This window comes from Sinohyriopsis cumingii, chromosome 18 (assembly GCF_028554795.1).
Source record: "Sinohyriopsis cumingii isolate HCF-2022 chromosome 18, ASM2855479v2, whole genome shotgun sequence".
Lineage (NCBI taxonomy): Eukaryota > Metazoa > Mollusca > Bivalvia > Unionida > Unionidae > Sinohyriopsis > Sinohyriopsis cumingii.
In genome coordinates this window covers 88,560,075-88,587,596 of record NC_142978.1, presented here as the reverse complement: position 1 = coordinate 88,587,596, position 27,522 = coordinate 88,560,075, and the positions used below count along the sequence as shown (strand labels likewise).

Genomic DNA, 27,522 nt, shown 5'->3' with positions numbered 1-27,522 from the left:
TGTTAAGCTTACAAAGTATCATTTTGATGTCAACTGCCTCCACCATTTTCGGCTGATGTACCAAGTAACAATGCACTACTGTTACACTGTTTGTTAGTTGGCATTACATACTAAGGGAGACAACTCAACAAATCCAAATAATAACCTGAGCTGAAATGGTAAACTGGGCACTGGGAGAGGAATATATCTTGGTTTCAGTCAGTGCCAAAAATCTACCCTTTTTATGACCAAGAGCTCTAAAACTTCACAAAATTGAAGACAATGTTTATATTGAGGTGAGCTAGAAGAAAACTTTTGGGAAGTTTTGGTCTAATTCCAAAGATAGGCTGGAAAACGATTTACATCAAGTTTCTTGTTTGATTCAGTGTGGGGTAGAAGAAATTTCTCAGTTGCTTCAGAAGTGTTAGGAAGGAAAATATACATGTATTGCAGGATGGTGTGCAGGTTTCCTTCATTAAATACATATAAAAAGTGTTCAATAAAATGTTAAAATAATTTTTATTTCCAGTGTCTTATTCCTCAGAATGATCAACACGTTTTCCAGTATATAAGATGGTAATTGACCGACTATTAAAATTTACCAGTATTTGGCCCTCATTCATGTGGCACAGAATTTCTAATTAGTGTCAGTCTAAATCTGCTAATTAGTGTCCATGTAGGTTCTGAATTGCTAATAAGTGTCCATCATAAGTCTGAATTTTGTATCTTTATCCGACATTTAAGGATATATAAATTTAATGTACTACTTCAACATTATTTTGAAATAATTAAGTGCTTAAATACTGACATTAATGGTGGTATTTAGTATCGTGACCATATATGCTAGTGTGAGAGAAATGGAGAAGAATCAATGGAACTGAAAAATTAGGTCACACAGACCTATTTGTGATTATAATGAAAAGTCCTTTTCAAGATGAATATAATTCACAAAGTTTTATTATTGTAGATATACAAGTTTCAAAGAAATGACCAACTGCAAAAACATGATGTTGATGCCAACAATAACATCAACACTGACAACACCACCACAGCAGGAAAAGTAATACCCATGTCTAACATTATGCAAAGCAGAATAGACAAAACCAAAAACCATAATTTAACTGGATACATGGTGTTTACTCAACAACAGCTTGTCATTCATGCACAATGTCTTACAAATAAACAGTTAAATTACATCAATATACATTATCACATATTGCCTACACATTGGACCTTTAGAAAGCATTTCAACCCTAAAATATGTAAGAAAAAAGAAAAAGCAGAAATTCATTTACTGTAAATAATGATACACCATGGACATATTTTCTATTTTTTATAAAATGCATTCCCTTGCAAATACAAATGAAAGCAAAACAGAGAATGCATGTTTATATTATTTTTAAACTCAGATCTTTGTTATAGCTAAAGGTAAAATCTCATATATTAGATTCATATCAACATGGGTGAAAGTTGGGAAAAACCACAATTCTGAAAAGACCGGAGGTCAAGTGGGCCACCTAGGCCTTCTTCTGGGTTCAGGGCAAAGCTCTTGTGGAGGGGTCTAGGGAGGCAAAAGAATCACCCCCCACCAGAAAAGGAGTAATTTTGCCACTACACTTTTGCATCAAAACTGTAATTTGAACAGTCCAAAATTCTGATTTTTTAATAGGATGCATACATACATTGATTCATTAATCCATAAATTTCTCATTGCAAATTTTGAAAAAAGTGCTTCCTTTACGTGTATATGTATTTCAGAAATGCTCTAACACTAGCAGGAAGCATAAAAAATGAAACATGTACCCACAATAGATGACTAAAAAAATACGATCAGATATTCTCAACTTTTGTCAAGTAAATGAAATATGGACAAAATTATATAGCTTGGTGTTTTATTTTTATTGAGTACAAATCTGTTGGGATCAAACTGGTTATTTCTTTCTTTCTTTTCTAAATTACTGGGCATCTTGAGTGTTCTCACCATGAAAGTTGGTCAGCATATATACATTGCATAAAGCTGCTGAAACAGACTACACACATTCCTCAAAACAGTACCAGCAGTTTGGAGTGTATGTTTATGCTCTGAAGTTTCAACTTGGGGAAGAAAGAGTGTGCTGTTCTTTTAGCCATTTGTACATTTGTAACTGTACTGAATTGGAGAAAAAAGAAGAAAAAATGCCATTATTGTCTGTGAACTTAGAATATGCAAAATTCCAATCCTGCTAACCTACGATTACCTAGCCAAGAGAATGCAAAAAATTATGTTAAAAAATTCTTTCTATGAAGTAAAGGGGAGGGGGGATAGAGAAAACTAGTAGAAAGATATACATGGAGTCATAGAATCAGCCAAGGTGACTCGCTCAAAATAATTCAGTGCCCTCTATCTGTTATCATTCCTATGAGGCAAATGAATGAACTGAACAGCAATGCGGAATATAACAGGAATAGGACAAATGAGTTATTCGGGTTTCCACAGAGGGCACTAATTATGGAGTGAAGTATGAACTTTGTGATTCTGGAGAACACATTAGTGGAGCCTCATGTGAATTGAATACCACATGAAAACTTCAGTTTGCCCAACAGTATGTGTGTGTGTGCGATTTGGATTTTTAATGCAGCTTTAAGAATTTTTCAGTCATATCGTTATGATGTCTGCAGTGTGGCAGTTTATAGTGATGTCTAGGACTGGGGCATTATGACATAGACATGCAACATCATGTCCCATCCAGTCACATTGTCCTGATACCAGGCCGACCAGTTTTAACACTAACCTCTTTAGGCTGAGCGCTTAGCGAGACAACTGTGAGTACCAATTTTTTTAAGTCTTTGGAATGACTTGGCCGGAGTTCGAACCCACAACCTCCTGCATCCAATGCAGACACTAATCACAAGGCCACCAAAGTGGTCTCACAAAACAGTAAATCATAAGTATATAATTTCGCATTCCTAAGCACTGATTGTTTTTTCTAACTGAACACTCTCCAGCAACATTAACACACTACTCCCTCCCAAACAACTCAATTGATTTGCATGACTTTGGAAGATCAACCTATAGGGAGACTGTGAAGATGGAGTTATTGTCATATGATGGAAAACGTTCACCCATGCCATCTAAAAATTAGAAAATGTGGAAAATAAATCAGCTGTCAATAACATGTCAACCAACAATAAGATGTAAATAGTGTAAATCAACTGGCAACAAGATTTCAATTGGATAAACTGGCAATACTGTCAATTGGGTCAATCAACTGGCAATAAGATGCAAGTGGGGATGGAAACAAGTTGTGTCTATTTGATATGCACAATAGGACTGAAGCAACAATCAAATCCATTCAGTATCCAATTTTTTATCTCGCTTCACCTGTCAACCATAAATATTGCTGCCAGAAGACAGTACAGATTACTTGCATATTTTACGATTCATGATAGCAAGGCTCGCAAAAGTAAGGCATGATCAAAGTGTGATTATTACCAGCTTGACATGTCACTAAGATTTGCAGGAAACACGCTTGGCTCAAACGCAGTGAATACATAAAAAATTGCTAATATCTGGAAATATATGTTGTACGTTTGTGTGAATAATATTTATACACTGTACTGTTTTAATTTGGATGTCACTGACACAAGGCAAGTACTTTATATCTATTCCTCCTTAGTGACCAATGTCACACTTAACTGTAAAAACTTCAGTGCTCAGAAGCCCAAAACTAGGCTGTACTAAGGAGGTAAATTGCTTTCAGTTATGTAAAAGATCCATCCATCACCATGTTTAATTTTCAACCTCATTATGTTTCCACTTCAGCATGACTAGTGCTCTTTCATGCAGTAAAACTAATACTTATTACTGCCTAATTTAGGCATATATAAAAGTCTACCAATTTAAAAATAACCTAAAGAAAACACTTACAACAATAAACAAACATCTTTACTGAGAAGCCAATCTTTAAAGTTTACTTTCACTATTGTCACTAAAGGACTCCATTCCCATTTAACCAGCTAACTGTAAGCAGTATAGCCTTCATACGGTTGAGATGTAACAACCTTAGTCTGAGACCACTACTAACTGCCTGACACAGAATGTGTAAACCAGTCCAAGTTTGACAAAAAAATATGTGTAAACCAGTCCAAATTTCCCTTGAATCTAGTTACATCAGAGACACCTTACTGATTGTCTAAAAACAAATAGTCTGTAAACTAGAACTTGTGACCTTTGAATTTAACCTTCATAAAAGTATTTATTTGAAAGTTTGATGGATAAACAAATCAAAGAAAATTTGATATTAAAATATTTGGGATATCCTATAACCAATGTCCTGTTGTTCAGAGTATGTGCCATTCCTACTCTTTGAACTGGTGGTAATGTCAGCAATATTTAGCTTGCTTCTAGTTGCAATATTTTACAACACTTAAGTTAGCAACAACCATGTCCATCAAACTGACTCTTTCCACTAGAATACAATCTCAACATCTTGCATGTAGTTCTTTCTTTGATAAAGATACAAAGAAAGACCAAGTTTCATAAAGCAAGCAACTGTGGGGGAGATGTGAAAGCTTGAATTGGAAAACACAAGCATGAACAACACTAAGAATGATAACCACAATGACGTGCAATATGGCAGAAACTGATCACTGTCTTTACTGCCACACAGAATTTTCATCATAATGACTAATAAATAAAACAACGTCAAAGGTAGCTATTACGCTGTCTAAATCATACAATCAATAAAGTAAACCCTTACAACAACTAGTTTATGGATACATCATTCATTCATTCATTTCAACAATGTATTTTTACAACATCAAATGCACACAGTTTAATACACCTAGTACATCAAACACACACATTTTAATACACCTAGTATTATTTTATTACATCAAACACACACATTTTAATACAAAATGCATTATTTTATCTGTCTTCATTAAGAAACTTGTCAAATTCTTGCTGGATATTAACAGAGAAAGTAATTATGACAAAAAGGTCACAGGTACTTTACACAGGCACAAAAATAGTCTGCATACAAAATGTAGCAGATTTTAGGCATTTGGAAACACTTTTGTGTAAGAAGAAAACAAGTAACTTCTATCCACCATGTCCCTTACAACATACCTAGCACCTCCATATTTCTCCACCTACACCTAAAGTGAGCCACCAGGTGTTACCTCATGCAATTACTTGGTATTACCACACATAAACAAATCCCATAAGCAGTACACACACACACACACACTAATCATACTTTGAGAAATCTAAAGATTAAAATGTATCGATACAATTCTGATGACAAATTTAAGGTAACTCATACCCTTTTATTCAGAAGTCCATCAGGCTAAGCACTGCGCCAGAGTGGCTCTTGCCTCCTCCATCACTCACTTTTAATGACATGCAAGAGAGAGTGTCTGCAGGGCTCAGAAAATTTTTCACAAGCACTCTCCCCAAGGTTGAGTGAGTTGCAAGAGTTACTTGCAATTGTACTGTTTATATACATCACAATAAATTTCTCCACAACACTGCTTACGCTGTTACCAAATAACCATAGGTACCTGATGCAAGCTTGATATTAAAATGGGTAAACAAACACATGAAAATATTAGTTTTAATACACGGCTCCTTAGATAACCATGCAATAAGATCCTGGGCTTGTAACTCGAGCAAAAGGAAAACAAACCTTGATTTCTTAATTGCATTTGTGTTTACAGTGAAACCGTTCAGCAATCCATGTTATAATTTTCCTATTTAACGAGCTATCACATATCTTTAAGAACGATTCTGGGACTACTTGGACCATAAACGTTCTCAGCCTATACAAATCAGCCCATTACATACTTGGTCTATCAGTCCAAGATTTGCATAATAGTAATGTGCATGTAATGTTCTTTTGTCAATGGTCATTTCATTTTTTTTAAAACTTACTTTGTTTCTTTTAATGGTAATTTTTTTGCAATATAAATATAGGGAAGAAATCATAACCCACAATTAACTTCTATACTGTACGATCAACGTTTTGAAACTATCCTTCTCCTGCCGCTATGTGAATTGTTAACTGAGTTGAAAGTAACATATATCTACTCTTCTATTTGTGATTGTAAACACGTGTTATCACTTGTGAATCTGATTAGGCTGCACTTCCATCCATATACAATAAATTCCATATTAAAAGTAAATATTTTCTGGGACTCTAAGCTACAAATGGTTCTGTTCTTGTAAAGCCACTCTGTTAATTGAGTTAAACAGATATAAAAAATTTTTTTTTAAAAGATAAGCAGGAGACAAAGCATTTTACAAAAAATTATTTGGTAGGGGGCAGTATATATATATGTGTGTGTGTGTGTGTTGATGGAAATATCAGATTCATTTTTTATTTTGTTTTGACTCAAAACATCCATTTACAAATTAACAATTAAATAATTAGCTAGTAAATAAAATGTTTGGATTACATTTGTGGTCCAAACTGGACACTGTGTGCTATTTACTACTGTTACAAAGCCATACAAAATCAAAGGTAAGGCCGACATTGTTGTGGGTCAAGTATAATATATGGTGATTTCTAAATTAAATTTGGCCAAATCTGTAATGAGCAGACTCTGCTATTGGTCGACTACATTTATGGGCTGAGATCTCCAGTCACCTTATGAGTTTGATATGGGAGAAGCCAAGAGACGAGAATGTGAACATTTTATTATTTTCATTTGGTCAGACATTTATTTGCTTTTCCCAGTTCACCATTATTTTCAAGACTGCGAAGCTTTATTAAATTAAATTATATATTGTCATGCTAGAAGTAAAGATGCCAGCTGAAATGTATATATGTAATGACTTTTCACAAGAAAAATGACAGTAACATGTATTTGAAAGAAGAATTATTCTGACAGTCACAATTTCAACCAACTTTCATTCTAAATTATCTATTCTGGTAAAGATAACATTTTAGAAAATTACACACAGGTGCCATAAAAACAGATTCCTTATCGGCCATAGAATTTGAATATTTTCAGGCCATTATCCATCTAGATTTTTAATCTTCTGCTGTTACGTCAACATTCTCTGCTTTATAGATTGCAATAGAATGCATTGTGTGAAATTCAGTGAGAATTTGATGTAAGAACGGTTGGTAAAAAATTTCTTGTGAAAAGTAACTACTTGCTTACAGAAATCACTGATGGCATCTTCCCTTTTGCATGACAATTAATAAATGCAGCTTCCATTTCTAAACTATTTGTGATGTGGAGCAACTGTTACTTGCCTGACCAGATGAAAATATTTTGATATTCCGTGTCTCTTAATGCCTCAAACTCTTAGATTTGTAATGCCCCTTGGAAAGGGATTCTTTCTCCACATCAAAAGGATGCCTACAATATTTAAAAGTGTAACTGAAAATGCAAAGACCATTAACAAACCAAGAATGAACGTGAGAAACTGCAACATAATATTTTCATTTAATTTAGCCATTTTAGAACAAAGCTTACATCTGGTACCTGTGTTAAAAAAAATCCAAAATATATGAAAAAACGAGGTCATGTCCTTTGCAGTATGTTCCATGCTGTCAAGTAGGCAAATTAGGCATAGGTTATTCATGACTTACACATGTCAAATGTTAAGTTATCCCATGGACGAGTACATAGCAAAGTTTTACTCAGCCCAAGGACAAGTACATAGTGAAGTTTTACTTGGCCCATCCAATTTTCATCATGTCAGGATGAATGGTGTTCCTGAGCCCTGGCTTGGAGAAATTAGTAATTCTTGTTCCATTTGCAAAGATGTTCTTGTGCTGATGAGTGTGGTTTGAGCAATTAGCATATTGACAGGGATGAGTATTATAAAACTGACCTTAAAAATAGGACCAGTCATCTCTTGTTTATGCTGATGTACATACTAAAAGCGTGAGTTCGAGTCTCAGCCTCGGCTAGCGTTGGTACGTGAGAAAGCCTGCCAGTAGCTTCTCGTGGGTCGGTGGTTCTTCCCGGGGTTTTCCAGGGTTCTTCCTCCACCAATTATACTGGCCGCCATGTATAGCCTATCTTGTGCTGAAAAATGGCGTTAAACCCTACAACAACAACAACAACATACTAAAAGCCTATCTGGATAAAGGACATAAGTATCACATGACCTACAATAAATTAATAAAATTGTTTAAGTCTGAATAAAACATTTCACTGGACAAAACGTTGCTTGCAAAAGAAATACGTTTTTATGTCAGTCTTGGGCAAAGAGATTTTGTTGCAAAAAAAAATTGATTAAACATTATTTTCTACAAGGTATCACAAGATTTTATGAGAAATTACCAGTACTTCCACATTAAAATACAGTAAATTTAAACAAGTTTTGTACTTATTAGTTTTTTTTTTTGGGGGGGGGGAGGGAGAAAGAACACAAAAGAATTTTGAATGAGGGATCCAGTGTCCCAAAATGGCACCCAATCATGTAGTAATTTGCTACTTGTAGATCAAAACAAACGACAAATCTGGTGGGTCCGAAACTGTTAATTATGTAAACAAATCCATATCAGGTCAAATGTACAATGCTTTAACCTTGCTCCAGGGCTTAATTTGATAACTTTGTGGTGAGAAACACAGGATGATCAATGACCGATCCATCTTAGATATGTACTCACCACTATCGCAAAATAAAGGGTGGGACTTCCCCATATACAACAATAAAGGGTGGGACTTCCCCATATACAACAATAAAGGGTGGGACTTCCCCATATACAACAATAAGGGGTGGGACTTCCCCATATACAACAATAAAGGAAGCTCCTTACACACATTCTTATTAAAATCAATGCATATAAAATAATGCACTAAATTATGTTTTCAAAGGAACTTTATAGTCATAACTCTCTAGTGTAAACCATAATGTAATAATGCATACTATGAACCAGGCTTAAATTTATTAACCCATGTTAATAACATGCACCCAGTAACTTTAATAGTACCCTTACGTAGTGGTATAAAAATAGTACACAGTAATCAACTTTGGCAGACAAATTCATATAAAGAAGCTCCACCCATAAAGAAAAATCATTCTAAACTTTTATAGAAAAGATACCTATCAATAAAGGATACATTTTGTGGTCAGTGGAGTGCCCTCAAAGGCAGTATCGAGTTTCATAGACACAAGATTAAATCATTTACACTTAATGCCCCAAAAAGGAACCTCAAATTGCCTATCTTCATTTATTCTTTTATATTAAGTCTCCCCCATTAAAAAAAAAATCCCAACTAGTGTAATCAGATACACAAAGTATTACATCATATGTATTATGCTATATACATTTATAATCATGATGATGATTTACACTGTTATATATTAAAGATCTAAAACAATGTTAATTCAAACTAATATCATATTAATGCCTTTATTAACTCTGGGCATCAGGGTGGGGGTGGTATAGCTGATAATCTGTCCTGAAGATTTGGTGTGGTCAAAGATATAAAAACGGTATAAAATGATGATGTGACACCATAGATTGATTAGGCTATTGTTTAGAAGAATTAAAATTGATCAGCCTCTTTAACAAATTTAGGCTGTCCCACTGATAGATGAGGAAACAATTAACTGTTTTTCCCATTTTGGTATATACAGTTGACATTTGATTGATTTATTCTATCATAGCATAAACGCTATAGGATTAAGCAAAAATGGATTATTAAATGAAGCAGTGATAAAAAGTTTGGAAAAAAATAATGCATTATTTCCGCCTAATCCTGTCCTTTGACCCTTCTTCAGGTTCTTCATCGCTCTGGTAGCCACTGGCACCATTGCTAGTTGAATACCCACGTGTGGCCTGCATTAACTCTGCATCAGGCCTGGGGTGGCGATTCTCATATAGCAATACATTTAACGCTTCTTCATAGATCTTGGCCTCAGGAAACTCAACCTGTAAGTTAAGGAAAAAAAAAAGTACAATTATCACAGTATAGACTTTGGAAACTCAATCTGTATTGCAAGACACAAACAACTACAATTAACACAACAAAGAATAAGAAAATGAATCACTGAGGAAGGAAAAGTAAGTCACTGTGATTTTCTTTATATAGAAGTGACTGGGACTCCATAAAATAAATGCAGCTGAATGCAAGAACATAATTTTAACACCAATACAACAACAACAACTGTGCTATGCACTTCCAAGTTTGGAACTTTTGGAAGTCCCTCACATAAATTATATATGTCCCATCATCAGCTGATCATACTTGCCAAAAGAAGACCATAAATTTCATGACACATTAGCCATTTGTAAGATGAGAAAGATATTAGAATGCAGAGGAGATACTAAGATAGTTGTAAGCCCAACAGGATGTTTTTTTTTTAAATCTACTGCATTATTTTAGCAGTATTAAGGAAATTTTCAGGATTTAAAAAAAATCTTAAGCAGAGCACAAAAAACTAAGAATAATTGTTTAACATTAACAAAATGCATCCTGTTCCTATATTAAGACCTAAAAAGACAGAATAGTATAATGCATGTATGCAAGTTTATTAGCTGCATCTTGTTCCAATGACTCAGGCCTTTTTCACACAGGACAGTACAATGCACGTAAGTTTATGAACTGCATTTGTTCCAATGACTCAGGCCTTTCTCACACAGGACGGTATGTACAATGCATGTAAGTTTATGAACTGCATTTGTTTCAATGACTCAGGCCTTTTTCACACACGACAGTACAATGCATGCAAGTTTATGAACTGCATTTGTTCCCATGACTCGGGCCTTTTACATACAGGACAGTAAAATGCATGCAAATTTATGAACTTCATTTGTTCCAATGACCGCGGCATTTTTTACACAGGATAGTACAATGCATGTAAGTTTATGAACTGCATTTGTTCCAATGACTCAGGCATTTCTCACACAGAACAGTACAATGCATGTAAGTTTATGAACTGCATTTGTTCCAATGATCCAGGCATTTATTACACTGGACAGTACAATGCATATAAGTTTATGAACTGCGTTTGTTCCAATAACTCAGGCCTTTTTCACACAGGACTGTATGTACAATGCATGTAAGTTTATGAACTGTATTTGTTCCATTGACTCAGGCATTTTCACACAGGACAGTACAATGCATGCAAGTTTATGAAGTTCATCTTCTTTCTAAGTCTAAGGCCATTTCGACAGGACAGCATAATGCATGTATGCAAGTTTATGAAACTTCATCTTGTCTCTATGATTAATGTCTTTAGAGACAGGACAATATAGCATATTTTATAAATTTAGATTACTATGTATACATATTTTAAATGGATAATGTACTGTTATATATGTCTGAAATATCTGTATAACTAATAAATCTGATACAAGAAACCATATGGTCATATATATGTGTATGTGTGTGCTATTTTCAGGAAAACTTTCTACAGTTACTTTGGTCTGTCGATTGTTTTCATCACATATATTTAAGATCTACCGTAGTTACTGTATATATCTGGACACGATAAAATAATCTTTTTCTTTCCCAAAACGTATAATGAAACTTTTTTTCACCTAGGTTATGTGTCCCAAGACCTAAGAAACGAAAAAAAATTGTGCTGAATTTGCATCCACCCACCCCACCGCCACTGCATGTTAAAATAACAGATAAATAAAATGCTTTTTTGTTATAAAATGAAAGAAACTAACTTTATATTGTTATCATATATTCCTCTTTGTTCATCATAAGCAATTAAAGAAATAAATATATCCAGACCTCCGTATATGTTGTGTATGCATCTATACTGAAGTGTGTGTCACTTATGTCAGATAACACAACACACTTTCTCGATGTAAATATAGAGAAATTAATTGTGTTTGGTTGTACTCCAACATATGAACATGTTATCAGAATGAAAACTGGATCCAACAAAATAGGAAATGAGAGAAAGAGAGCAAAATATTAACCTATTTTCTTGATGCACCTGCCATTCATGCTTGACATGGTATACAGGGTTCCTGCCATAAATTTAGAAAAAGATTTAAGACTTTTTCCAGACCAAAAAATAAAAATTTCCAGACCTAATAATGGGACAAGTTTAATGACCTGCGAAGCTGACATGATGCTTTAGTCTTAAGTTTGGAAGACCCTATCCAGGCTTTGAAGTTGTCATCTTCTTCCCACATGGGTTATAAACACAATGTCCAGGTATTCTTTAAATATCAGGTCCACACAGGCATACACAAATATTTGTCCAAGAATGTCAAATCAAATAAAATCCAACTTCAGTTAAAATGAATACAACACTAGCACAACACTAAACTTAAATTAATGAAATACCGGTAATCCATGAAACAGGGTTTATACAGATCAGGAGAGCTGAAATTCAATGACTTTTCAATGATCATTTTTCAGTGACTACTCACGGTATCAAGTGCTTCAGTTACTAATTTAAAAACAAGAAACAAATACAAAACCAATACAAAATAAATGAACATTATATATGAAAGGGATGTTAACCACTGTCCTTTAGCTTCTATACTTTCTTCTCCAGCTGCAACTACATTGATTTCACTTCAGAGATTTTATCTAATGGCGGGGGATACCCATTTGTTACGAACGAAAAGGGTGGGTGGGTAAAAACACATAGGAGTGAGAGGAGGCAATAGCCATAGTTCACTCTATACCTAACACTACAATATCCATCTATCTTTCTTCCAGCTACACTTTATTAGAATCCTAGAGAAATCAAGATCTTTAAAAGATGTTACCTCTAGTTGTATACACATTGAACTGTTGATTTTTTTCTGAGCTTCGGCAGTGTATGAATATTGTTCTGTGCTGATAAGCCCCTGCTGATGGGGCATATACATAGCTAGCTTAGCCACCTGGAACAAGTTTGGAAACTATTCCTTATGTTTATAATGTACATTTTTTCACTGCTCATGGGTAATGTCTTTTCAATACTTTATTTCCAAAATAAGATTTTTCACTAGCATAAGCTGACCACTCCGGTGGCCTAGTGGTTAGAGCGTCCACCTTGGAAGTGGGAGGTCATGGGTTTCGAAACCCTGGCCGAGTCATACCAAAGACTTAAAAAAATAGTACTAACAGCTACCTCGTTTGGCACTCAGCATTAAGAGGTTAGTGTTAGGCCTAGTCAGCATGGTGTCAGGACAATGTGACTGGGTGGGACATCATGCCATGTGTCTGCGGCATGATGCCACAATGCTAGACATCACTATAAACTGCCACACTGCAGACATCATAGCAATATGACTGAAACATTGTTAAAAGCTACGTTAAAAATCCTAATCACATACACTAACATAAGCTCTGCTTACATTTCACTTTCTAAAATCACTTGTTCTGATAGTGGTATTTTGATCAATGATAGTAGTATTTTGATCAAATAAATACATTTATTTCATAATTTTATTTTTAGATTATTTATTAAATTGATTTGAACAATTAAAAGGCTATATGTAGCTATGCTCAAGGCATTTTGAATGATGTATTTTAAAGGAGAACTGTTAACTTTCTTGGATTTACCATCATTATTACATATTTATGTTTTTCTTTTCATTTTCACTCATAGACCTTAGGATATTATGCCTATAGCTGATTAAAAATTGAAATCACAATTTTCCAGACTTTGGGAATTTGCAAACATGTTAAAAATATAAAAACTTTTTATAGAACCTAAATTAAATAAATTTGAGATATCCCTACATTTCTTCAAGTGAATTCAGAAGACAGTTAAAACATATATCCCCATGTTATTCATAACTAGGAAAACTAAATTGTGCCCGATTGTACATTAGAATTCACTTTGCACTGACTTACTCCGAAAAAACAATATAACCCATGTGAATCAAAAAATATAAATCTTTATTATAATATAAATCTTTATTACTAGGGCATAACCGACTTTTGATCCGGAAATCGGATTCCACCGGATAGTATGAACTTCCGATTAATCGGAGTCGGACAAGGCAGGAACGACCGATTTGGATAATAAAAATAATAAAGTTGAATTTCTATAGCACCGTGTCTAACACTGCGTGTGATTCGATAGTGCGTTAATAAAGTTACATAAGAAGTCAGAAAAGTCCAATATGGTCAACACAACGGGGTGAAACGATAATACTTGAGTTAGACCGAAAGATTTAAATTTATTAAAATATATAATACAGTCCTACCCGTTTATGTCAACATCCTCAATAATGAAGGCATAATATTGAATACATTGACACATGCTAATGAGGTATTAAAAGAAAATGATTCCGCAAGAGGCCAACTTTATAGGACCAAACAAAAGCCTGTTTTATTTTTATTTGACCGCGACATTAAAGCATGGCGGCAAGATCAACTAATTGTTGAATAAAGTACAGGATGGAACTGGCCGCTTGCCGACATAAATGATTAAGGCGGGAAAATAAAAGCCTGGCGGCAAGATCAGCTAATTGTTGAACAAAGAATGGGTCAGAACTGGCAAAAAAATACAAAATTTTATGGATTCTTTGTCGCTTTGAACTTTGTTGCATTTTGCTATAGTCCTGCCATATCCTTCCCTTTGTGACATCGGTGTGATATGCAAAACGTGTGTAACACGGTTTAAAAAGTTAATTTGAAAAACCTTTTAATTTAGCATTTCCGATTAATTGAATCGTATCCGGAATCGGAAAAATTTCATGCCCAAAATCCGGAATCGGAAATCAGTAGAAAAATGCTAATCGGTTATGCCCTATTTATTACTATTCATTGTTTAATTTGCACTTGTTCTTCTACCTGTAAACTCAGCAGTAAATACAATAGCCAGGCAATACATTAAAACACTCCTCAAGAATAAGATGGAGTTAATCTGTGTTTATAAGTTCATAGATTTTTGCTAACAATCACCAAATGAATAGTTCAGAAGTTTACACCTCTTAGTGATCAGACCTTTTTAAATTACATATCTAGTGTTTTAAAAGTTATTAATTTGTTATATGATATGCCCATTTTGGTCAAAAAGTTGACATACATCCCATTTGCAGTATAATATTTTCAGTTCCGGTTCTGATTACATGCGAGACCCAATCAGTTCAAAGCTCAATTTCAGTAAAGTTGCATCAGCTAAAATTCTCACTTTTAACACTTTTCTAGCTCCAATAATCTAATGTAATTCATAGCTTTAAATAAATTGCCATCACCATCATCAACCACTAGGCCTGTTGGCTAAACTGAACCATCTACATGAACCGGATACGGTCTTTACTTTAGGATGGTATACGTAGCCGTATTTTAAACATATGTTTGTACAGCTTCCTCGATGCATGTTTCAAACTACAAAAGAATGTCTTGTCCAGGACCCAATGTGACAATTAAACTAAGTGAAGGGAAGGAGTATTAATGACATCATGTGAAAGGAAATAATGAAAATTTAAGACTTTTTTCCAGATGTTTTAGTCATTTTTGTCACTAGGCACACACACACTGTATAAATGGACCGGATATGACATACAGTTTGGCATAATTTATTATATTGCTTTATTGCAAATAAATGAACTGGCACAATTTAAATGGCTATGGTAACAAAGATAAGTTGCATATCAGAATGATTTGTACAACAGTAGTTTATAATCTGGGTGCATAAGAAGCTTATTGAGAGTTTAGATTCTGGATGTTCAGGAGCAGTAGGGTCATTAACACTTTGAAATGTCTGTTACTGGAATCACTGTAGCTATACATTTTCATAAAATAAGGATATCATTGATGTGATTTATAAATGATAACCAGCATTAGAACAAAGATACTGGTCAGGATGATGCATGTTACTAAAACGAAATACACCGCTTAAAACCTCCATGATTCACGCAGTCAGTATTTTATTAAAATAATTTAATGACTACTGTTTGTACTCAAGTTGAACTTTCTCCATATATTATATTGTTTATTACTTCATAAATAGGCATAAAAAAAACTACCCATATTGTGTGTAATTTGATCAGTCCAATCTGATACCATGTATTTTGGTCATTTAGTTTGGGAATGGCACAGGTCTGCCTGGTGTTGAATAGTCCACTATGTTGGCAATAGCGGGGCATGGTTGACTCTGTGGATCACTGATCAGTCAGTCACAATGTACACGGTCTGGACGTAGTACATAGTGCATAAACTATTATTTACTTATAAGACATACCATGACCATGACCTATGATCTTTTTATTATCCATGTGCAAGGCGTTCACAAAATCTAGTTAAAAAAACTTACTCAAGGGGAAAGGTATTCTGCAAACCATCCTTTTCTTAAACAGGCATAATAGCCATGACCTTTGAACCCCAAAATGAATAGTCCTCCTCTATATATCAGTTCAACCTTGAACACCAGAACAAACAGGTCTTTGCCTCTTGAAATGTGATTGCAGCATATGAACACCAAAACAAATACACTCCTTCTATGCACAGGTGCAAACACTGAACACAAAAATCAATAGGTCTCTTGTATACACAAAAAGCACAAACCATTTTTTCTTTCCATCAGTGAGTGACCTTGTTTTTTTGCACTTTGACCTAAAAATGTATAGGCCTTATCTTTTTTGCACTTTGACCTAAAAATTTATAGGCCTTATCTTTAGAAATGCAAGCCATCCACCCACAATGAAAGAGTTCCTGTTTGTAAATTAAACTGGTAACAGACAGACATATCTATTTGCTCTGCTGGCATATAAAAAGTGATATATTTTAATCAGTTTTAAAGTATTGTATTTCTTCACATAAATTCAATGACTTTTTTCAACAAATTGAAGGATAAAAGCAGTTTTCAAAGTTCTAAGAATTTTCAAGGTATATCCTCCAACAAAGGATTTGAAAGAACCATGACACTTATTATGATTTTTGTGAATGTTGCATTTTTATTTTGCCATGACATTTTGGTGCTTGTCTTGCATGAATTTACTTTACTTCCAGAAAGTCATTGTCATTTATACCATCATAGTCACTTTTCAAATTACTTCCAGAGCTAATCAGGTGCCTAAAGGGAGCTTTACAAATGAATAAATTAGTTTTAAATTTGGTATTTTTTTGCTATCTATACCTTGGTATGTTTCTTGTCTGTGCCATACACTATGGATGTGCAGCAAACCTCAGCTATTTTCTGGTTATTGCCATAGAACGACCAACAACATATCTCATTACTCCCTACCCCAATCACATCCTTCAGGAATAGGATTCGTCCATTAAATCTCAGCGAGAGTTTGTCAAACAGCTCAATGTTCTTCAAGAGATTGTCGTCAGAATTACTGAAAGAAGAAATAGTCACTAGTTACTTCAATTGAATTATATGCATGAGAAATATGAATCAAATAAACATATTTCTGGAAACAAGACACAAAGGCTAGATTAGCTGGGAAAAGTTGACAACTTTCACTAAGCAACTGTGTTGACCCAAATCTGACATGGCATAATGTGCAAAAAGATACAGTAAACTGTTTATTATGTTTTTGGATACAACAGTTGGTTTGTTACAACATTTACATTCAATTTCCCTGGCCAAATTCCTAATTAATATATGCTCTGAAGGCTCTGGTATAACATTTACATTCAATTTCCCTGGCCAAATTCCTAATTAATATATGCTCTGAAGGCTTTGGTATAACATTTACATTCAATTTCCCTTGCCAAATTCCTAATCAATATATGCTCTGAAGGCTCTGGTATAACATTTACATTCAATTTCCCTTGCCAAATTCCTAATTAATATATTCTCTGAAGGCTCTGGTATAACATTTACATTCAATTTCCCTGGCCAAATTCCTAATCAATATATGCTCTGAAGGCTCTGGTATAACATTTACATTCAATTTCCCTGGCCAAATTCCTAATTAATATATGCTCTGAAGGCTTTGGTATAACATTTACATTCAATTTCCCTTGCCAAATTCCTAATCAATATATGCTCTGAAGGCTCTGGTATAACATTTACATTCAATTTCCCTGGCCAAATTCCTAATCAATATATGCTCTGAAGGCTCTGGTATAACATTTACATTCAATTTCCCTGGCCAAATTCCTAATCAATATATGCTCTGAAGGCTCTGGTATAACATTTACATTCAATTTCCCTGGCCAAATTCCTAATTAATATATGCTCTGAAGGCTTTGTTATAACATTTATATTCAATTTTCCTGGCCAAATTCCTAATTAATATATCCTCTGAAGGCTTTGTTACAACATTTACATTCAATTTCCCTGACAAAATTCCTAATTAATATATCCTCTGAAGACTTTGTTACAACATTTACATTCAATTTCCCTGACAAAATTCCTAATTAATATATCTTCTGAAGGCTTTGTAATAACATTTCTGTCTTACGTTTAATTTGTTATAGGGTTTGATTTGTGCTGTCCATCAGAGAAAATTATTTCAATTATAGCATTTTGTTTATTACTGGGTGTGCTGAAGCCAGGTAAACAAATGATGGTCAATTAAAAAAGGCATTATGATCACACCTCATTCATAATTGCTGAATAACAAATCCATAAGGTAATAAAAACATTATAATCACAACCCATTAATAATCAGTAATTTAAAATCTCTGGTTTCTGATTCAATGCAATTAAGAATGACAAAAAAATGCTTTGTTTTGTAAGTTTTTAACTAAGTAATTCTTAAACATCCTTCAGCTATTATTCTATGCATGTACAGTGAATAACTGAGCACAGTTTAAATCAAATCTGTTTCTTGTTCCAAAGAGTCATCATCAATTTGAACTCATTGTACTTATGTGCTTTAATCCTATGGCGAAAGAAAATATTATGTACGTTTTCAGTGGGCCTACTCTCCCTGTTTCTATATGCTGACCCTAGCACTTTTTCCCCCCAAATGTTAAAAAAATAATAAAATAAAAAAAATCACATTAAATACACGCCGATCCTAATTTTAAAACTAGTGCCACAGGAAACACAAATAGTTTATTTCTCGGCCTAATATATTTCCTGAGCCTTGACAAAAACAGTGTAAAATTAACATCATGCAGTCTGTGAGATTTCCATGGGTTATGTTGGAAACTGTTTGTTTAGACATGGTTTAGTGAGTGAACACTTCATTACCAGTAACAAAAATGATGATAATGATGTTCCCCCTTGGTACTGCACAGGCTGTGCTTCACCTATTTGGGTCTGGTAACAAGGATGTTGATTTCTTGGAATATGTTAATTCTGATAGTGATACTGTCACATCTACAATACCAAAAAATGAAGATGCTGCCTGTCAAATTAGTGATTGCTAAAATGTAACTGATACTTCTGCTATTGGAAGTGATGAGGGTGATTATTACACAGTACCTGCTGTTGTACCGGCATCCAGTGAAGTTCAAGACAGAATAGTGTACATCAGCCTATAGTTACAAGTTCTGAGGGAAACACCTGATACTTTTTATTAGTATTCGCAAGTCACTAAGAAACATATCAACAGAAAAATAAAAGATGATTACTGACAGCATCTCTCAGACTGATACATGTATAAAGAAAATTTAAATATATGGTGAAACCTGTCTTCTACATGCATGTCTAACAATATCGACATAGATGCATACATAAACATTTTGAAAAATACATGTAACTATGAAATTAGATATAACAATTCTTGGTTACTAACATTATAAAGATCCCAGTCCCCTGTGAAACATTATAAAGACTCCTTACTGTATATGGTCCGTCCATTGGCTAAAATAGAATCTGCTATGTACCATATTACAGTGTAATTATATAATGGCTGATTTTTGTCTGTGCTATTCGCAGTCAGTGATGTGTTGTACATATATTGATATTTTTCTTTAAGACAGTTAGGTACAACGTTTTAATGAAAATACTTTTTCAGAGTTTCAATGAACAGATGTTAATAGAGGGTAAATAAAAATACCAGTCTGCAATATTTTCATCTGACCAAGATAGAAACATAAATATTGCATTTCACCAAGATAGAAACATCAATATCACATTTCACCAAGACAGAAACATCAATATCACATTTCACCAAGATAGAAACATCAATATAGCATCTGACAAGACAGAAACCTTAATATCGCATTTGACTAAGACAGAAACAACAATATTACATTTCACCAAGATAGAAACGTCAATATTGCATTTGAAGAAGGATATTATATGCTGTACTGCAACCAAGGTCAATTTGTGGATTTCCACAATACACATTCATCTCTAACAATTATGAAAATCAAATTCATATTGACCTTAAATATTATGCAAAATATTGTAAAATTACAGCAAATTTTTGGACATTATAATAAAATAGTGTTTTAAAATTACAGCAAATTACTGGACATTATTGCAAAATAATGTTTTTAAACTACAGCAAATTACTGGACATTATTATTACAAAAAATTTCCCTTGCAGCCGACAAAGCTTCAGAGTTGACTCAGTAATTTTACAATCTGATTAAAATCAGATCTTTACAGTCCTACATGGAGATCTGACAGACCCACATAAAACTTTCCTTGGAATTTCTAGTACATTTTTTAGTAGCCTATCAGAAAAAGCACTGCAAATTCAGGATGGTAAAGTGTGTCACTTTCAGAAATTGGTGATTTGATTGGTGAACCACAAAGTCAACAGAAGATGACCGCTTACTGGTGTCCACCAGAAGTCCACATAGACCTGGAGGTCTGATTTTAATCTGATTGGTCATTTTAATGTTGATTCAACCATCCAGTCTGGAGGAGTAGAGATAATATTTTAAAGCTGGCCATTTCCGCTAAAAGTGATCTCCGGTAAAAATCAAATACATAGCATATTTAAGGAAGACAGAGGGACCTCTTCTATCTATACTAGATTTGAGATAATGGGAATGGGAATCCAAATCAGCCTTTATTTAACCTTGTCCTTGAGAAAAACATAATACAAATCCTGGCAATATTTAGTCTAGCAGAAAAAAACCTCTGATATGGCTTATTTTCAATATGTCAAATCCAGACTGATAAACTATTAAAATTTCTCTGAAGCTAAAATAACCTACCGTGTGGTATCTTTAAAAAAATCTCTGAAAGAAACTGCAAATTTCTGTTATGTTAAAATAATTACAGCCAATATTTAATGATCAACATGCAATTCTCTTCAATGTGGTATACACTAGCTTACCTTGTGTATGAATATTTGTTGTTATGTCGAATACAAATTAACTTTATCACAGGCTGAAATAGAGGAAGTTGGCAGAATGTTAATATAATGCCTGAAATAAACAAGAGTTTCTTGAAAGGACATATGCTCAACTGGGATGAAAGGATTTTTAGGAATTCAAGCTGAAACCATTTCTTTATTTCAACTGATGAGTGATCAAACCATCTCTGCTATTCTTCAGCAATAAAAAGATTTTCAAATTAGCAGCTGTGGTGGACATAATGAATGCCAGATTGGAGCCATTATCCTTTAAGACCAATAAGTCATTATAACATGTCTTCTGGTGGAAACCCCATGTTGATATGACTTATCATTTATGGCAAGGTAATGATGGATATGGGTGACAGTGGATATTTGTGTAAGTGAATGGGAACATTTTCATTTAGTTATCAACTAGACATCATGAAAAGTCTTTTGGTGAAAACACAATGTTGATATGCCATGCATTTTAGGAGTAGTGATAAGAACATGGCCATTGTGGCAGCCATATTAGCACTATTTTTATTTATGAATAGCTACATAAAAAATCTTTAGTGAAAAAAATGTTTCCCTCAGGAGATGAAAGTAAAGGGTCATTGGCTCCTTGGCTGAAATTTTTCTGAAGTCCAAGTCTGAAGACTGCGAGTCAAAATCTGAACCCAAAGAGTCTCAAAAATGAGAAAGAAAAAAACTTTTTTACAACTTTTCACAATCAATGTCAAACATAAAACTAGTCTGAAATCTGGTATTTAAAAACCACCTTAGAAACAACATCTGACATCACTGATAAAAGGTTAGCAGGCGTTTTACCTGGTACATGTACCATACAATCTAAATATTACTACTAACATAGCAATACACTAAGATTAATAATCGATTTTCATTCATGCATCTTTGAATTTTCAGATGCATTTAATAGAGTCTTCCTATGATTTCTTACTACCATGTTCATTTCAGTCTGATTCAGTATCACAATGATGGTTTCCTGAGAAATAAGTCAAAATATTCAAACTTGATATAACACAATGTTGAATACTCAGCAACAGAATAATGTACACAGTTTAACAGCAATGTTAAACAATTGATAAAAAATTGGAAATAGTGTACCTATATATCAGATTCACAACTAATTAATGGAGAATAAATTGAAATCCTTAATCACCATACATGTTGTGGATTGTATAGCATCATCAAAACAAACATGTTACCTGACTCGGTTCTCTTTGAGTTCTTTCATCCATTTTTAAAAACTTCATGCTGATAAAACCATCCAGTCAGAAGAAGTAACGATATGAAATGTTTTAAAGCTGGCCTTTGTGGTGGCCATACTGGACAGCTTCCAAGAATTTTGGAGGAGTAGCGATAACAAACTTGTGCTAGCAGTAACAGATGGATGGACAACAGATCAGTCAATAAACTTTTCTTGCTTATGACCAGTAGAACCAAACAATCAAAGTACTGAAAACACTTATGTCTTAGAGGGATGAAGCAATACTAATTTACACAAAATCAGATGGATAAGCATAATTTGTGAGATATGCTATTCATGGTTACTTTTGCTATTGTAACAGAATGCCCTAAATTATCATAATATTAATCAAAATTTCTTCTCTTTACACATCAGTACAGAAATTTTATAACGTTTAAAACATTGTAATTAAAAGCATTTTTTTTACTATTGTTTGAAGCATTATCATAAGTGGGTACAATATTGAAAGAGATAACTACTATAAAGTACAATCATCAACTAAATTTTAGATGTCTCCCTTGATAGAAAAATCTGGCAAAAAATCAGTGGATCTATTCTTTGTTACTAAATTTAGTAACATAATACAGTTTCTAACTATGATTAGTAACACAAACTATATTTGGTACAAGGGAATGGAGATGAAACAAGTGTGTACTAAAAAAAAAAGTTACAAATCAATGAAGAATACTTTAGAGAATTGCCTAGGGTAAACATGTTTTTATTACATCACCAAAACAAGATATACTGAACCTTAAAAGCAATAAACCCACTTAAATTCTGTAACAATCCAGTTACATTATACCTATACAGGTAGAGGAGCAGGTTCTGCATGTTTGTAGAGGTCTGTATGATCATCATTCTGTCCATTTCTGTGTATCATGGATAAAAAGCTCTATCGAAAGAAAGCTCAATTTACCTTTGTTGTTGAAGCAATTAGGGCTTGTTCTTCCTTGGAGGAAGTCAGCAATGGCACATTGCACACTGGTTCCACCTCATCCTTGCCCACTCTTTTCAATGTGCTCTCAATCAGTATTACCAGGTCCTGTACAAGATAATACTTTGCCTCCTGGAGCAGTTCCATGAGCTCTCGCTTTGACTCTGGCAATGGGACATGGCCGTCTCTCAGGAAATTCACGATTGTTCCAAAATGTTTTCCACTTCTGTCTATTAGAATCCAACCTGAAGGTGTAAATGAATATAGTCACATACATGTGTGCATTGTCAAGCGTTGGTAACATAACATGCAATAAATGTCACTATTAACCACAGCTGTTGCTGATTAGTTTTTATTATAAATCTAGTATAAGCCTTCAATAAAAGATTCCTTTAATTTTTTAAAATTGTATATATTCACTGGTCATCTGTCACCAATTAATTCTCACATGACAGCCTCATGCTGTGATATATGAAATACTAGAATTGTTTTAATTTTGTTTAATTCAATTGAATAATCTTTTGTGTTGCTTACCTCTTGTCTTGATCCAGTTGTGGATCATTAACAGAATTGAATTATAAACAACTTGTACCTTTTCACTGCATATTAATCAGATGCTTTGTGAATGCATAACACATGCTGTATTTGGCACAAGACACAGCTTTTATGAAGATTCCTATCTCTATACTTTCAAAAGAAATTAATATTGGGATTGAATCTATTACCAGTGAGAATGATTTCTGGTTTAAAATTTCCTCTAAACAAAATTTTCTATCAGTAAGACAATGTGTAACCTAACAATAATTATATGCTCAGTTTAAAAACAGTCAGAAGAACCTTAGCATCCTGTGTTCAATCCTGTTCATGCTCCGTATGGTATATAGAGCAATGGATGCCCTCAACCACTTTGCACAGAGCTCTATGAAAGCATAAAGTAATCTTGATCAAGTGAATTATCAACAAATAAATAATATCTTGTCTGCAAAATGAAGTCAAAAAATAAATTAAAATAAAAATCATCTATGTTTACTACTTTTACTTTAGTAACAGACTGGACAGAGTTTTCACGGCCTGAGGAAAAATATTAATATTTTAATTCAAGTCTTTCAATAACTTAAGTAAACTTCCACATCTGGTCAGTGTGATCAAAGTTTTTTTTAAAGGCAAATTAGATTTTTTTTCATGTGAGCACACAACAGGCACTTCACTTGGAGTACTAGAGGAGCCCTATCTAAAATTATCAGGTTCCCAGACATCAGGCTATCAGATATTTTGAACATTGTTATATTTCTACTGAAAGATTGGACACGGTCTTCATGGTCTTCTAATGAGGGTCTGGAGAAGGTGTTCATGGCCTTTCTACTGAAAACCTGGATAGGGTCTTCATGGCATTTCTACTGAAAACCTGGATAGAGTCTTAATGGCATCATATCTATGTGATGAAACCAAGCATTAGCCTTTCATTTTCAATTCAGCCTTCATCTACATTGGAACTTCGGTGTTGATAGTACTGGAGTTGATCTAATTAATATTTATGTCCACGCTTTGCTCATTATGCAACACATTTTGGACATAAAACTTTCAATCAGCAGAGCAGAAACTATGAAACATAATTAATTCAAGTCAACAGAAAGACTACAGTTACAGCAATGGAAACATTTAGTACACAATGCACCTTATAGACTATTAATTCTCTTTCTGTGACTTGTTTTGGCAGGAAACAGAAATGCAAATCTTGGCATTCAAGGAATGTTTGATTATGCTATCAATAAAGGTTGGCTGCCACTTATGAAAGATAGTCTTGAAAATTTGCTTCCAGCTATCACTGCTGACTGAATATGCTATAAAGAACACCAACATGCATATTGCCGCTTTCTACGTCCCTTTGCATAAGGTCAGAAGAAATTAGGGTAGAATTACATTATGCTTCATGGGTGTTAATATATACTTGTCATCAAAAAAGTTATTTAAAAAATATACAAGAATCTATTCTGTCACAATTTACAGCAGAAAAACCTTTCTGTTTCACTTCAAATGACCTCTGACCGTGAAGCTCTTCAATGCGTAGAAATCCGCATTGCGAGTGATTGTGATAATCTATTGTTTAGGCAGGAAGATATTAAGCCCCCCCCCCCACCACACACACACGAGGGTCATAGGGCCAGTTGATAGAATTAGTTTTGGCCGTGAACATTTGCATAACCAAAATTAAGTGGTGTAATTCCAATAGTGTGATCACAAATCTTAAATCGGCTTCAAAGTTATATGTGTAAGCTTTTAAACTGAATTAAATCGAGGCCTTTTCAACATTTTTTGACAAATACCGAATGTACTAAAGCTACTACTATACAACTGTCTGTGTATTCCATACTATTTACTGTGTATAATATGGTACTGTGTAATATTACCCTCTGAGTCAGTAAGGACCTCCATTCGCCCACTGAACATCGCACGCAGCATCGTGTCCTGTTTGGTGAGGGTCCCTATCGTTGTGTAATGGAGAGACCCTCCCACGTTCAGCTTGACATACTTGCATGAATTCCCTTTTATCACAGTTTTATGTTCCCCCGACATCGTGCAGGGCTTTATGTGTATAAACGAATGACTTCCTCCACTGGACTCTTACATAGTTATCCTCTGAACTTGCCTTAGCTACCCTAAATGTTTATAAATAGCCAGGTAAAATGTTTTATATATTTCACAGAGCAAAGTTTCTATTTTTAGATATATTATACTGATGACGTACTTCCGCTGAAGTAATGTTGCTGACAATTTTTGTCCCAGAATATAAAACCGAGTCCATTATAATAATATGTTTTAAATAGTCGTCGGAAAACTGTAAATCTAAGTAAAAATTATGAAGATCACAATCAAAGTCGGTGGGGGTGAGGTGCAATAAATAATATTAGATCAAAGAACTGTTTGACTAACCAAAATCCCATATGATAAATAACACCATCCCCAGCCCCCATAACACCCTCCCCCAAACACTCCATAGTGATTTGGGTTTATTGCTCGTGTTAGAAATAAGCTGAGAAAAAAGAAACAAACAATGAAACATATAGATAAAGAAACAGGATTAATACTTTGAACTTGTCTTCCAATTTATCACTTGAAATCTGAATGATTTAATATGTATATATGTATTCTATTTTATAATTTTACAGATAAAGGATAGAAGGAATCTAAACATAAATTGTCAGATAGTAATGTAGAAAATGAGACAAACTGTACTGTTTTATTAAAAGGAAAAGAGATTAATTTAAAGTGTAATTTCACGATAATTTGACAAAGTCAGATGAAAGTACAGATCAGTTACATGATATTTTATTAATATTAAATTGTATACTAAAGATTTTGTGACATGTTCTAGATACAAACTAAATTTGAAATGGAAACTTGATGTAAGATTATCAACAGAGAAATCATCAACCATTATGGTTTTATAAATTCTCTGATGGAAAAGTGACTCAAAACTTATCAGCAGAGAAATCGTGAAAATTTCTGGTTTCACATGGTCCCTGATGGAGAAGGGAAGCAAAGAGTATTATCAGAAAATTTCTGGTTTTACATGGTCCTGATGGGGAAGGGATTCAAAGTGTATCAGTAGGAACATTGCTTTATACCATGACTGATGGGACAGTGACTAATAATATCATCAGAGCAATCAATAACTATTTCTGGATGGACAGTAGTACCTGTGGGTATCATTTGATGACTCCTAATTTAACTTAGGTGGAAGTTTTATAATCATTCGTAAATCAATTTATCCAACTTCAGACTTATATTTACTATATTAACTGCCTATTTAAGCATAATAATAAACTATTTGTTTAGATTCGGTGATGTGAATATTTATTAATGAACTGAAGTAATGTGATTTGTTTGTTAAATGGCAAGTGAAAAACTACAATTTACACATATAAATATTAGGAGAAATAACATTATAGCATATCATTTAACATTATTTAAATATTATTACATATAATTTCGGAATTACACACAATCAATGACCTGATTAACAACATTCTACATTGGTTATTAGATATCATATATAGAAACATATCAATTAAGTTAAAAATTCAGTATAGATAATTCATAACCTAACTTGCAGTAAGAATGGCTCCGACTGTTTTCAGTAGGATAGGACAAAAATTGCATATTTTGTTCCTCCAGAACTGGTAATTCATCCTTGTTAAATATAACATATTTTGTTACAGTGGACTGTCAGATTAAATCATAAAAATTATAAAAGTAAAACCAGGAAAATTTGTGTTGAGTGA

At 33.8% G+C, this 27,522-nt stretch overlaps 1 protein-coding gene across 2 annotated transcripts; it reads right to left on the bottom strand.

The window, feature by feature from the left end:
- Window positions 1-1,095: 1,095 nt before the first annotated feature.
- LOC149777254 (BTB/POZ domain-containing adapter for CUL3-mediated RhoA degradation protein 3-like) lies at window positions 1,096-25,961 on the bottom strand. 2 transcript variants are annotated; one of them, XR_016416169.1, is made up of 6 exons: window positions 25,648-25,961; window positions 23,222-23,484; window positions 21,039-21,091; window positions 16,976-17,180; window positions 4,835-9,860; window positions 1,096-4,802 (listed from the first exon to the last, which is right to left on the bottom strand). XR_016416169.1 is itself a non-coding variant. In XM_089941998.1 (5 exons), the coding sequence occupies exons 1-5, from the start codon at window positions 25,811-25,813 to the stop codon at window positions 9,672-9,674; spliced, it is 876 nt and encodes a 291-aa protein (XP_089798124.1). In that variant the 5' UTR covers window positions 25,814-25,961; the 3' UTR covers window positions 1,096-9,671. The 2 variants fall into 2 exon arrangements, 1 of the variants encoding a protein (XP_089798124.1); XM_089941998.1 differs by having other exon boundaries at window positions 1,096-9,860.
- Between the last annotated feature and the right edge of the window lie 1,561 nt (window positions 25,962-27,522).

Bases quoted from the DNA above. Each gene is read 5' to 3' on its own strand.
- LOC149777254 (XM_089941998.1), bottom strand. From the start codon at position 25,813: ATGTCGGGGGAACATAAAACTGTGATAAAAGGGAATTCATGCAAGTAT. The intron at 23,485-25,647 runs GTAATATTACAC...TTACACCTTCAG, and splicing joins GGTCCTTACTGACTCAGAGG to GTTGGATTCTAATAGACAGA. The intron at 9,861-16,975 runs GTATAGATAGCA...CTTAACTTACAG, and splicing joins CAGACAAGAAACATACCAAG to GTTGAGTTTCCTGAGGCCAA.